Below are 13,078 nucleotides of genomic sequence, written 5' to 3'. Positions count from 1 at the left end.
TTTTGAAATAACTACTAAATCACGAGGTCAATTTTGAAAATGTTTGGTTGTGCAGATACTCCTAAGCCTTGGCCTAACCCCTATGAGTTTCATCGAATTTCAGTCACGCATCACTGCACAATTGTCAATTGAGCAAAACCACATTTTTGGACACTGTAACTAAGTTCCTTGCCTTAATCAAATTCAGTGCTGTGTTATGTAAGCTGTGTAAAATCCTGCATGTTGTGAAAAGGGCTACGGTTGGGATTGGAATCATCTGCCTGGCTATCAGTCATCATGGCAAGACCTCAGTTTAATGCTCAAGGGCAAATGATTCCAATTTCAAACCATGAGGCCACGGCACTGAGGTTGTGTTTGCTGGTTTGTGTTACATTGAGAGCTCATATGAAATCTTTTCCATCTGATATCAATATTTTCCAAAAGACACGCACATTCGTTCAAACAGTCTGGTTAGGATGCGTTTGAAAGTATTCTATGTAAGGAAATAAGTAATAACGTGCCAGCACTAGGAATTTCACGAGTATTTGTTTTTACAGCCAGTTATACAAATATAATTGAAGCTGGTTAATATCTGATTGTTATTTTGTTTATATAGGGATATAGCTGCCAGGAATGTATTAGTTGTTGCCAAAGATAATGTCAAGTTGGGAGATTTTGGTCTGTCCAGATTACTGCATGACCATTCATACTACAAAGGTGAGTGGTTGTTGTCATGAATGTGTTTTTGTTTGTTTGTTTTGTTTGTTTCTTTTATTTTCTATGTTTTGAATGGCTTGTAATAAACACTACATCAAAGGTTAAGATCAAGAAAAAGTATTGCTGCAATCAATTTCGTCCACTTTATACAATTTTCACAAAGTGGCGTTCTTGCAAAATGAGACAGAACTGGGCAGAGGTCGAAATGAGGGTGTGCAGGTGTTAGGAAAGAGTATAAAATTCTCCTTACAATACTGTTTGTTGCACTTCAATTGGATGTTCCATTGACAAGTTATAGCTGTTTAAAAATGGCTCTTATCGACAAGTCAAAAAGTAAAATACTGAGGAAAAGGCCTTTAATGTTTCAACTTTGTAGTCATGCAAATGAAGTTTGCCAATTGGATTTTCTTAAAAACACTTTAATTCCACAATTTTTGTCTGTTTCTTTTAAATATGTATAGTAGACATGTCGAATGTTATAAATATCCATGAATCTGAAAATCAGGGAAAAAGTTGCCCCTGTTTAGTTTCTTGCATTTTTTCCAATACGGCCTGTGTCCAGTTCCGTCTCATGTTGCCAGAATGCCTCATAGAAGTCTTTTCTTTCTATCAGCCATCTTCATTTTGTTTGAATTAATTGGGTTAATGATCCACACCCGAAAAATAAGTAATTATAAGCATTTGGATCACAGTTTAACACGCAATCCCGGCTTATCACAAAAGAATACTCGTACTTACAATGTACATGGAGTACGGAAGTGCGCCGCCTATTCTGTTCCATGTGCACAGCTTAACCCTAACCCACCTCACTCTTCCAAAATCCTCCTGGCGGTTTTGGAGGATTCTAGAGGATTGAGGATAAATGGTGATTGAATCAAATGAGGATTCTGGAGGATTGAGGATGAATGGTGATTGAAGCACATGAGGATTTTGGAGGATTGAGGATGAATGGTGATTGAAGCACAAGAGGATTTTGGAGGATTGAGGATGAATGCACTTTGAGGCAGGACTGTCTGATGATTTTGAAGGATTTGGCGTTGGTTATCCTTCAATTAAACACGAGTGCACAGTTTTGGGATGAGGAGGATTTTGGAGGATTGAGGATGAATGCATTTTGAGGCAGGACTGTCTGACAATTTTGAAAAATGTAGGCGGAGTTGCAAAATTTTGGAGGATTTTGGAGGATTGAGGATGGTTGTAAGCAACAAGGGCCTAGGGGTTAGGGTTAAGTGTTTCAAGACATCAGCAGGCGAACCAGAGTGAACCAGAACAATGACAGCGGACGTCACATTTGGGTACTCTATACCGCCTTTATACATGCTCGAATTCCCATGCGGAGCATTATTGTACTGGTATACTGGTTCCTGCCACCAATCCTTCAAAATCCTTGTGTTTCTCAAAACACCATTCATCCTCAATCCTTAAAAATCCTCCAAAACCACAATGAGGATTTTAGAGGATTGAAGTGGGTTAGGGTTAATGCACATGTGCTGTTTGAAATATTTATTTTAAAACAAGGGCGGGGAGGGGCAAGCATGGAAAAATTAAGTTTTTGCGAAGTCTGTGAATTTTGATTTCTCACTCATTGTGTATATGGTTTTTCCTGTTATTTTTGGATTATTCATTCATAAAAATTGATGTCCTTTCCCCTTTTTTTATTGCCAGCTTCCAAAGGCAAGCTACCCATCAAGTGGATGGCGCCGGAATCCATCAACTTCAAGAGATTCACATCGGCCAGCGATGTCTGGATGTTTGGTGAGTGGCTTTCCCTCCAAATAGTGACTGTGATATGACATTGTATGAAGTCAATGCGAGTGTGAATGAAGCTTGTGTTCTTGGGCAAGACACTTTACTACAATTGCCTCTCTCCACCCAGGAGTGTAAATGGGTACCTGTGAGGGTAGAGACAAGAATGCACTGATCTCGAGCTGCTGCAAAAACTGGTCTCATGGCCTGATGAACAGGGGTAATAATTGTGATGCGCTTTGAGACCTTTGGTATAAAGCACTATATAAGCACCACATTATTATTCTGTACTTCACGGAGATAAATAGTGCTAGCACTAATTTTAGGAAAATGTCTTTATGTGATTTGATGTTTTTGGATTTCATTTCAAAAAATAAACTTGTCGTTTTGCTGTTCCTTTTCCCAGGGGTATGTATGTGGGAGATTCTCATGTACGGTGTCAAGCCATTCCAAGGGGTGAAGAACAACGACGTCATTGGCCGGATTGAGAACGGCGAACGATTGCCTATGCCTGCGGGCTGTCCACCTACCCTGTACAGTGTCATGACGTTGTGCTGGTCTTATGAGCCGTCTAAGAGACCGACATTTCAAGACCTCAAGTTGAGACTACAGTGAGTACATAAAGGCAAACTGTGAACCACTCTAACAAAATGAGGAATAAGTCTCAAGTAGCTCAAAGTAACTTTCTGTTTACAATTCAAGCGATTCACAATGCAGTGTGCTACCAAGAGTCTGCCACAGAGAGTTCATTTTTCCCAGTGCATTGTGGGAGATGGTCGTCAAATTTGCAGCGTGGGACATTTGAAATTGATAGGTTTTTTTTTTGATAAGTAGTTTCGTAAGCGTATGATTGAGTATGTGTTTGCCCCTTTCTTTTCTTTTTATCAGTATGGTGTTTTTTGTAAGGCGGCAGAACGCTATGCCCCAAAAGGAGCTCAAGTTGTCTACTGACACTCATTCATATGGGTCATGTTTTGTCAACCGTAAACTTTTTAAAAAAATTGGATTCTCCATGGCAAACTCTTGGTGGCGCACTGCATTATGAATCGCCCGAATTGCTTAACCAGTTGGCGCCGGGATTATTTTGACAAGAACGGAACGAGGCGTGGGATTACTTTTCACTTGACCTCAAGCCAGGCGGGTTGAAGCCCTCGGGCAGCACACTCATATTCCGCTCGTTGCGAGCGGGTCGCTGACAGATATTTCAGGCCTCGCTCCCTGTGTGTTTATCTGTCATCCGTTTCGAATACCGCAAAACCTTTGCGGGTATACACGTCATCCGGCCCGAACTGGTTAAGATCTACCTTTTTGCAAATACAAACGTATACCATAGACCCTATGTTGCTCCGGGCCCTCAGCGGCCCCCAAGCCCTCTGCCAATTATTTCATGAATTGTCTATTTCTCCTAAATCTCACCCCTGGTATTTGACCTTTGATCTGTGACCGTTGACCCTGTAGTGAAATTCAAGACGAGGAGGTCGAGCAGCAGGAATCGTTGATGAAGCAAGAGAGACGACGAGTTGCATCCACCTGGGGCTTCCCTGTCAGTGAACACACTGAGGAACCACCGCCAAAGGTAACTAATACTGCTGCCTAACGTCAAGAAAACTGTACACGTTTTGCTTTAGGCCTCCAGGCCCAAGTCCATCATACTCCAATCAATATTTAGTCAAACCAGGCCTGCAGGACCAAGTCCCCTAAAATCTACCAAACTGGGGGGGAGGGGGGGGATTTTGATGGAGTTGGGGAGGTTAGGTTTAAACAGTGATTGTTAAAGGATTTTGAAGGATTGAGGCAATGGTCACCCCTCCACTAAACAAATTCAAGAAATAACGGATGATTTTGGAGGATTGAGGGTGTATCCAACTTTTACATGGTTGGCAATCGGAGGATTTTGATGGATTGAGGATGGTTTCTAGCTAAGAGGGCCTTGGGCTCTGGGTTAAAAGGAACAATTTACAAACATCAAAAAGCAAAACTACCAAATTAGTATGAAATACCTTACTGGATTGTTAGTGAATGACAGTTTAAAGCATCCTGTAAAATAATGGCACCTGGTGTGCTGTTTTTTTTTACCAATTTTTTATCAATTTCCAACACTGGTCGGCCGACCAGCATGGTAAACAACTGGCTTTTTTCAGATACTGCTCCAAATTATGATATTTAGTTCCGCATTTTCTTTGCAATCAATAACACACCATGCAAGCCAGCTAGACTGATTCCCTGACCTTACAATTCCTGACGTATATTAGTTGCTTTGTTACATCTTAAGTGGGGTCAGGGAACCAGGCTGCAAGAACATTATTTTTTTGCTTGGTTTTTCCAGCATCTCCGAACCCAAAACATCAAACAAGTCAGTGTAAGAATATTTTCTATAAAATACTAACCCCCAAATCCATCCATTTCTGAAAATTACAGCAAAAGCAAATGTTGTATATTCCCTTTAATGTGTAGTAAAGTGACGGAACATTTTCATTAGAATCCTTTGAAGTAAACCCATCTGCTGACTGTATTTTCGCTGTTTGTTGTGACAGCCTTCGAGACCGGGCTTCCCAACCTACCCAGGGACCAGCAGTCACCCACCAACCTCCATATATGAGGCTACTGCCAATCACTACGCAGCCACCAGTACAATCAAAGGTCCGTACATGGGCCATAAACCACCAGAGGAGATGGCTGCTATGATGGCTAGCAGAGCTACGCCAGATGAGGTGAGTACTACGGACTCCTTGCAGACTTGTATTCGAGTCACGAAACATCGAGTCCAAGTCCGAGTCCGAGTCGCATTTCTCGAGTCCAAGTCTGAGTCCCAAGTTTTCCAGGTCGAGTCCGAGTCACGAGTCACAAAGGTCGAGTCCAAGTCCGAGTCACGAGTCACCTCTGGAAAAACGTACATTTTAGTTACATGCAACTTGCATGTAACGTTACCGAAACGGGCAGATCAGCAGACTATTCATATCACGTTATCGCGATGCGACAGCAATACACGTGTGAACGACAGGACCTCTGACAAGAAAAGTCTGGTACCTTACCCTATCAATCTTGCACCAATGCAGTATTACGTGCGGACGGCGGGGTACAATTTTCGGTACATTGATTTCTTTAATCAATATATCGGTAACCAGCCATGGCCACACACGCACCGCATCGAGCGCCCTGTACATGTATTGCACAGTAAAGAAAACGATCGACTTACGTATATCATGTGCGCGTGTGCAGTGCGGTAATTTCCGTCGAGTCACAAGTCAGTTCGAGTCCGAGTCCGTAGCCCTGAGTCCGAGTCCGAGTCGTAAGTCAAAGTGACTCGAGTCCGAGTCCAAGTCATTAAAATGTGACTCCAGTCGGACTCGAGTCCGAGTCCGAGTCACGAGTCATACAAGTCTGACTCCTTGTATGGACCACAGTCAAATGCACGAAACAGTGCTGACATACAATGTATATGCCATATGTGGCATGGGTTGCGCAGTGCGTAAAGTGCTCCCCTCTCACGGCTGTGGCCCGGGTTCGATTCCCGACTTAGTTCATATGTGAGTAGTGTTGTTCATTGATTCTCTCCTGTGTCACAAGGGTTTTTCTCCGGGTTCTCCGGTTTTCCTCCCTCCGCAAAAATCAACACTTTCGATCCATCTGTGCACTGTGGTCAGACATGGGTTTAATGCTGCTGCCTAAGGCAGCTTTACATGCCTTCAGCAGGACCACGTTGTAGCCGCGTCCTTCGCAATTTAGCTTCTGCTGTGAGTAAGGACGATTAGCCCCCTCTCCCTCATATTGTAGGGTTTACACAATAAACTTGCGATAGATTTTACAAAACGTGGCATAGCTGCGTAAGGTCTGAAGTCATTTTTACATCTCGGAAGAGGATGACCAGCTTAACAACGGCTGCCTGTGTACGATTTCTGTTCTTGTATCAACTTAGGTAACTTCAGCAACGACAGGCTCCACGATGATCTCAAATAGTTTGTAAAACAGTCCATTTTCAGCCGCCATGCCATTACTACGCCACCTTAAATGACTGCGTAGGGGAGGACACACCGCATGCACACACAGTCATACTTTACATAACTCTCTAGGACAAGGCATTGTATTTCACTTTGTCCCTATAATATAATCCCAGACTAAGCACACAAACTCACGCTTTCAACATTTCGAGGACAAAAAAAGAACCTGTTGTTCTCCCTGGACACCTGGACACCTTCTTCCGATGCTTTCGGACAATTATAGGTGGTGCTCTTCAACATATCACAACACTTGCAGGAGGTAAACAAGGGCACTCGTGAAAAAAAGGTGCTCATAAAAAATTACACTCATGAAAGAGGGCAATCAATAGAAAATATTGAGTTGCAGTATAAAATTCTCGTCCCGTTTTCACCATCCCGATTTGCTTCCATCACCGTCCCGATTTTGCTTTTCAAATCTCCATCCCGTTTGCAATCTGCCACTCTCACCCCCCCCCCCCTTTCCCGGTTCCCTGGTCTCAATTAAGGTATGGTATTCTCACTTCCAGGAACGACAAGAGATGGAGAGGGAGCATCAGGAACGTCAGGAAGAGATGGCGCTGAGCGAGATGCAGAGAATAGAAGACAAGATGAGACAGCAACGGCTAGACAGTGAGGCTGACTCCAAATGGCTGGCAACCAGCGCACAAGTACTGGTCAGTATACAGCAGGGCGCCAGTCAGGGTTGTGATAAGCCGTGTCCAGTACGCTTGGCTGTGGCTAGCAGTAACACCACGGTTCCCAGGCACTCTGAAAATCAGGGAAAACCTTAAAAATGAGTTTCCATTTTTCCAGTCGGGGAAAACTCAGGGAATTTGGGGAAAAAACACCAAAAATCAGGGAAAACCTCAGGGAATTCAGCAGTGACCTAGAACAAAAAGGTATTTGCCAGTTTGGCGTATGTGCGTCTTGTTTAGCATGTTTAGTGTTTATGCAGTGTGAATTTTATCAGTTAAGTTGCTGTGCTGCAACCACCCCCTGACTTCCCAGCAACCTTGCTAGAGTGAAATATTTCTCATGGAATTTTGGCTATTTCTCAGAGAAATATCAGGGAAAACTCGGGGAATTTTGTTTTCAAAAAGTGCTGGGAACCGTGACACTACTCCATCTGCTTCCATAGACACATATGTAATTGCAAGCCAAAATAAACAGCCAAATAATTCCGAGGCAGCCATTTGGTGAAATTCGGAAGGGCTGCTTAAGTGCTCATTATCTTCACAGTATAATGCTAATAAGAAACTTTCCTAATTAATTACAACAAATAAAACTTGTAACTAAATTAAAACATATCTATGGTTTGTAATTCATTCTGGTTCATTCTGGCAAAATGCAGTTTGCATTTCTTTATCCCTAAACCCCCTATGCCCTTTTGACTAGGAACCATCCTCAATCCTGCAAAATCCTCCAATTGCTACCATGTAAAAAATTGCATTCAGCCTCAATCCTACAAAATCATCTGTTATTTCTTGAATTTGTTCAGTGGAGGGGTGACCATTGCCTCAATCCTTCAAAATCCTCCACAAATCACTGTTAATGGGTTGAGGCAGTGCAGATGACATTCAGAAGCAGTGCGGATGGTATCGAGAATAATGCAGGGCTCAATTATGCATGGCTGAACTTAAACAACGCAGGGTACAGTCTACGAAATCGACACAATGCATGCATCCTCCAAACTCAACTGACACTTTCTTGCTATTCAGCCTCAATCCTCTCAAATCCTCCAAAATCGCCTGGAGGATTTTGGAGGGTTGAAGAAGGTTAGGGTTAAATAAGGATCTCGTCTCATGAAATGAATACGTCTTTGTGGTTATCTTTCAGAGACCGGACGTAAAAGAAAACGACTTTATTGACCAAGACAGCAGACAAGAGGTTAGTGATAAATTTATTTAAAGATGCACTGTTCATGCTCTTCGAAATATTTAATTGTTTTTTCCTACAAAATTTCAACTTAATTTAGAAGTTGATCAAAGCAAATTGACTGGACCCGTATATGCCATGTAGCCAGGGATCACGCCCAAAGTCATGATGCTAGCAACATTAGCAATGCTGCAAACCTGGGAAATAGCAAACGGGGATCACTCAGAGAGGATACAGCTTTCTATTCCAAATCATCAAACTCATTCCATCTTTATGAATAGTTAATGCGGTACCCGCTGCTGTGTACATCAGATTCGAACCAGCCAACCGATCCCATTAGCTCGGTGGTCGAGTGGTAAGACATCTGCACTAGAAAGCAGGAGGTCGTGGGTTCGAGTCCCACCTGAGTGTTTTTTTTCCATCTTTCACTCGTGAGGTAACACACTGAGTATACAGTGTTTATACGTCGGTGAAGGGCAAAACCTAATTTGAAATCATCAATATGCTGAATGTAGTATCTCGGTATGATGTAACTGGTATGAGTTTTCTTCATTTTTTCTTCCCTAGAATAATTCCTCCGCTCATCAGCCTTTGTATCAGCCCTTCAACCGACCCAGTTCCTACCACCAACCAGCCGGTGAGTTGCTTCATATTGTAACCATTTTTCGGGGGGGGGGGGGGGGGGACTGAAGTTAGAATCTGAACTTTGACTTCCAACGATCTCCCAAAGGACCAGCAGTATGTGTGTTCCCAATGCACATTTTTGTGACATACATATAACAATTTGAGTTCTTGATACATTCTTGCTAACATTTGTAAATTTTTCTTCCCAATTATTTCAATGATGTTGTACAATTCTTCAGACTATCGCAACCCTGCAGTGGAACCAGCCAAGCCTGCTGAGCCTCCTAGGGCTGAGGAACCACAAACCCCACTGCCAACTGTCCAGGTAGGTTGAACAGGGTCAGACCACTCCTTGCAAGCAGGAATTTAGCAATATTTGGATGTGCCAATATTTTGAAAAAGTGGTTTCAGAAAGTTGGTTGAAAATGCTGAGTCGCTCAGTAACATATCTGAGGTGATCTGTTAAGCAGTATATATGTGAGTGTATGAATCATGATATAAATTTCAAGCCCTTTTGTAATGATTTTATGATTCTGGAAGCATTCTTTAACCCCAACAGAACTCAACCCATGAACCCCCAACGGCATGTTTTGTTGGAATCTGTCAGGATGGGTACAGTACCCCTAAACTGACAGTCTTTTACATTGGGTTGGCACACCTCCAGAATCAATATCAGAAATATATGTGTGAAGTTTGTTTCCCATATGGTGTTGGAATTTGACAGGATGGGTATGGTTCCTAGCAAATCATGCTAGGGAGTTAGGGTTAATGCAGTCATCCTACAAAGAGTGATTATGGCAAACTAAGTACCCAACAAATAAAGAATCATTTGAAGTCATTCTCAATGATACTTGAATGGGAAATACAAAGTTTTGAGTTAACGGGGACAGGCAAAAATGTGACACTTTGGACCCTTAATTCGTCACTGACACCATGAACTGACTTTCAGTTGCGTGCGAGTGCCTGGCGCGCGTATGTATTTTACAGAACTGCATTATTTTCATTTTCACAAACTGACACCCGGCACAGTGTGGCACTGCATGCGCACACTCCATACACGAGCTGACACTGATTTTAATTTCACCAATACAAAAGATCAAATTTTTGTGTAAACCTACAAGTATACGGATGGAGTAAATTCGTTTCAAACCTTTCAAAGCATTTTTCTCCTTTTTGTAGGGCCGCAACATGCTTGCGTGTCAGTTCGTGAAAACCAAAATTGTTCTATTACGCTTCAGTGTCGGATGTGCACCTGGGTGTCAGTTTGTAAAGCTGAAATTGTTATTAACGCGGTTTTCAAGAACTGAATACACTAGCGTGTAAGTGTCAGTTTGTGGTGTCGGTGACGAATTTATAGAATGACCCATATGTTTGGCACTTTGCAGTGAAATAATCGGGTGTTATAAAAATGTACATTGCCCTATACCTTTTGATCAGGTTGGCCCAACTATGGATCTGGACCGAACCAATGATGAGGTTTTTGAGAATACCACCCAGGTAGTGCGTGCCGTCATGGAGATGGTTAACATGGTCCATGCTGTCCGCTCAGACCAGTATGTCAACCTAGTCAAGGTCAGTGTGTTTGCTTGTTTGTCCAGTCACTATTAGTACCCAGGTAGTACGTGCCGTCATGGAGATGGTTAACATGGTCCATGCTGTCCGCTCAGACCAGTATGTCAACCTAGTCAAGGTAGGTGTGTTTGCTTGTTTGTCCAGTCACTATTAGTACCCAGGTAGTACGTGCCGTCATGGAGATGGTTAACATGGTCCGTGCTGTCCGCTCAGACCAGTATGTCAACCTAGTCAAGGTAGGTGTGTTTGCTTGTTTGTCCAGTCACTATTAGTACCCAGGTAGTACGTGCCGTCATGGAGATGGTTAACATGGTCCATGCTGTCCGCTCAGACCAGTATGTCAACCTAGTCAAGGTAGGTGTGTTTGCTTGTTTGTCCAGTCACTATTAGTACCCAGGTAGTACGTGCCGTCATGGAGATGGTTAACATGGTCCGTGCTGTCCGCTCAGACCAGTATGTCAACCTAGTCAAGGTAGGTGTGTTTGCTTGTTTGTCCAGTCACTATTAGTACCCAGGTAGTACGTGCCGTCATGGAGATGGTTAACATGGTCCATGCTGTCCGCTCAGACCAGTATGTCAACCTAGTCAAGGTCAGTGTGTTTGCTTGTTTGTCCAGTCACTATTAGTACCCAGGTAGTACGTGCCGTCATGGAGATGGTTAACATGGTCCGTGCTGTCCGCTCAGACCAGTATGTCAACCTAGTCAAGGTCAGTGTGTTTGCTTGTTTGTCCAGTCACTATTAGTACCCAGGTAGTACGTGCCGTCATGGAGATGGTTAACATGGTCCGTGCTGTCCGCTCAGACCAGTATGTCAACCTAGTCAAGGTCAGTGTGTTTGCTTGTTTGTCCAGTCACTATTAGTACCCAGGTAGTACGTGCCGTCATGGAGATGGTTAACATGGTCCGTGCTGTCCGCTCAGACCAGTATGTCAACCTAGTCAAGGTCAGTGTGTTTGCTTGTTTGTCCAGTCACTATTAGTACCCAGGTAGTGCGTGCCGTCATGGAGATGGTTAACATGGTCCGTGCTGTCCGCTCAGACCAGTATGTCAACCTAGTCAAGGTAGGTGTGTTTGCTTGTTTGTCCAGTCACTATTAGTAGCCAGGTAGTGCGTGCCGTCATGGAGATGGTTAACATGGTCCGTGCTGTCCGCTCAGACCAGTATGTCAACCTAGTCAAGGTCAGTGTGTTTGCTTGTTTGTCCAGTCACTATTAGTACCCAGGTAGTGCGTGCCGTCATGGAGATGGTTAACATGGTCCATGCTGTCCGCTCAGACCAGTATGTCAACCTAGTCAAGGTCAGTGTGTTTGCTTGTTTGTCCAGTCACTATTAGTACCCAGGTAGTACGTGCCGTCATGGAGATGGTTAACATGGTCCGTGCTGTCCGCTCAGACCAGTATGTCAACCTAGTCAAGGTCAGTGTGTTTGCTTGTTTGTCCAGTCACTATTAGTACCCAGGTAGTACGTGCCGTCATGGAGATGGTTAACATGGTCCGTGCTGTCCGCTCAGACCAATATGTCAACCTAGTCAAGGTCAGTGTGTTTGCTTGTTTGTCCAGTCACTATTAGTACCCAGGTAGTACGTGCCGTCATGGAGATGGTTAACATGGTCCGTGCTGTCCGCTAGTCAAGGTCAGTGTGTTTGCTTGTTTATCTACTGAGAGTTCACAGTTCCTGTGTGATCAAAGCAGCAATTAAGGCTGTGCTGAATATACGGAAATTGGAATATTCGATTTTCAACCAAATAGCACGTTTTCAATTCTAATATTAGACAAAATATGAGCAGTCTCGTGGAGATGATAAAAAACGTCCACGCTGTAATTTCAATCGTATAATTTGTGCGGTTTAATTGTTTGTCACACGCCAGTGTTTTATCAAAAAGCCACTTTTGTGCATGATTCAAGAGCTTCAATGAGGAATTTCAGCTCAAATTTCTTCTTTAAGTTTCTAGGGTGGTGGTTAGCGACCACCCTGTGCACCAAAGGATTAATATTTGTTGAGCAACATTTTCCCAAAATCACAACTAAACCAAGAACCGAAGGTTTTTATGATTTCACGTTTTAGAATTTTTTTGGTTACAAATTGATTGCTATGAAACTGGCCATAAGTACATTATACATTCAAAGTATTTTAATCCTAACCCCCTGTGTACATGTATTGAGGGCTCTGGCATTGATATTGACAAAATGAGGAACCCCAACATAGGGCTGGATGGCTCAGTTAGTTGAGCACCGGCACGGTAATCCAGAGGTCGCAGATTCAAACCCGGCGCCAGTCAATTTCTTTGTTCAACTTATAAATTACATGCATAATTGTTAGAAATCAGTTTTATCTTCAGACTATTTTGCCTTGCTTCGATCTTTGGATGTTTAGACTACTTCTTCAGACTACTTTGCCTTGCTTTGATCTTTGAAAGTGGGGTGCTGTGGTCCAATGGTTACAGTGTTCCACTCGTGTGCCGTGGTACATGGGTTCGGATCCTGACCGTGGGTACATGGTGCTTGTGCTCTTGAGCAAGGCACTTTACCATTATTGCTTCGTCCTTCGGATGGGACGTAAAGCCATGGGTCCCGTGTGTTGTGTAATG

At 43.2% G+C, this 13,078-nt stretch overlaps 1 protein-coding gene across 6 annotated transcripts in view; it reads left to right on the top strand.

Annotated features, from left to right (window-relative positions):
• LOC119728605 (focal adhesion kinase 1-like) overlaps positions 1-13,078 on the top strand; it is an 80,463-nt gene that overhangs the window by 66,384 nt on the left and 1,001 nt on the right. For 5 of the 6 annotated variants that reach the window (XM_038200901.1, XM_038200902.1, XM_038200903.1 and 2 more), the window contains 10 exons: positions 596-696; positions 2,362-2,451; positions 2,849-3,053; positions 3,901-4,018; positions 4,977-5,153; positions 6,947-7,093; positions 8,256-8,306; positions 8,862-8,931; positions 9,158-9,243; positions 10,356-10,490. In XM_038200901.1, coding sequence (XP_038056829.1) covers positions 596-696; positions 2,362-2,451; positions 2,849-3,053; positions 3,901-4,018; positions 4,977-5,153; positions 6,947-7,093; positions 8,256-8,306; positions 8,862-8,931; positions 9,158-9,243; positions 10,356-10,490 — 1,180 coding nt within the window. Of the gene's footprint in view, positions 1-595; positions 697-2,361; positions 2,452-2,848; positions 3,054-3,900; positions 4,019-4,976; positions 5,154-6,946; positions 7,094-8,255; positions 8,307-8,861; positions 8,932-9,157; positions 9,244-10,355; positions 10,491-10,533; positions 11,560-13,078 lie in introns of those variants that run through there. The other variant, XM_038200906.1, reaches the window with a different exon arrangement.

This window comes from Patiria miniata, unplaced genomic scaffold (genome assembly GCF_015706575.1).
Source record: "Patiria miniata isolate m_02_andy unplaced genomic scaffold, ASM1570657v1 HiC_scaffold_20, whole genome shotgun sequence".
Taxonomy (NCBI): domain Eukaryota; kingdom Metazoa; phylum Echinodermata; class Asteroidea; order Valvatida; family Asterinidae; genus Patiria; species Patiria miniata.
This window is presented reverse-complemented; position numbering and strand designations above follow the sequence as displayed.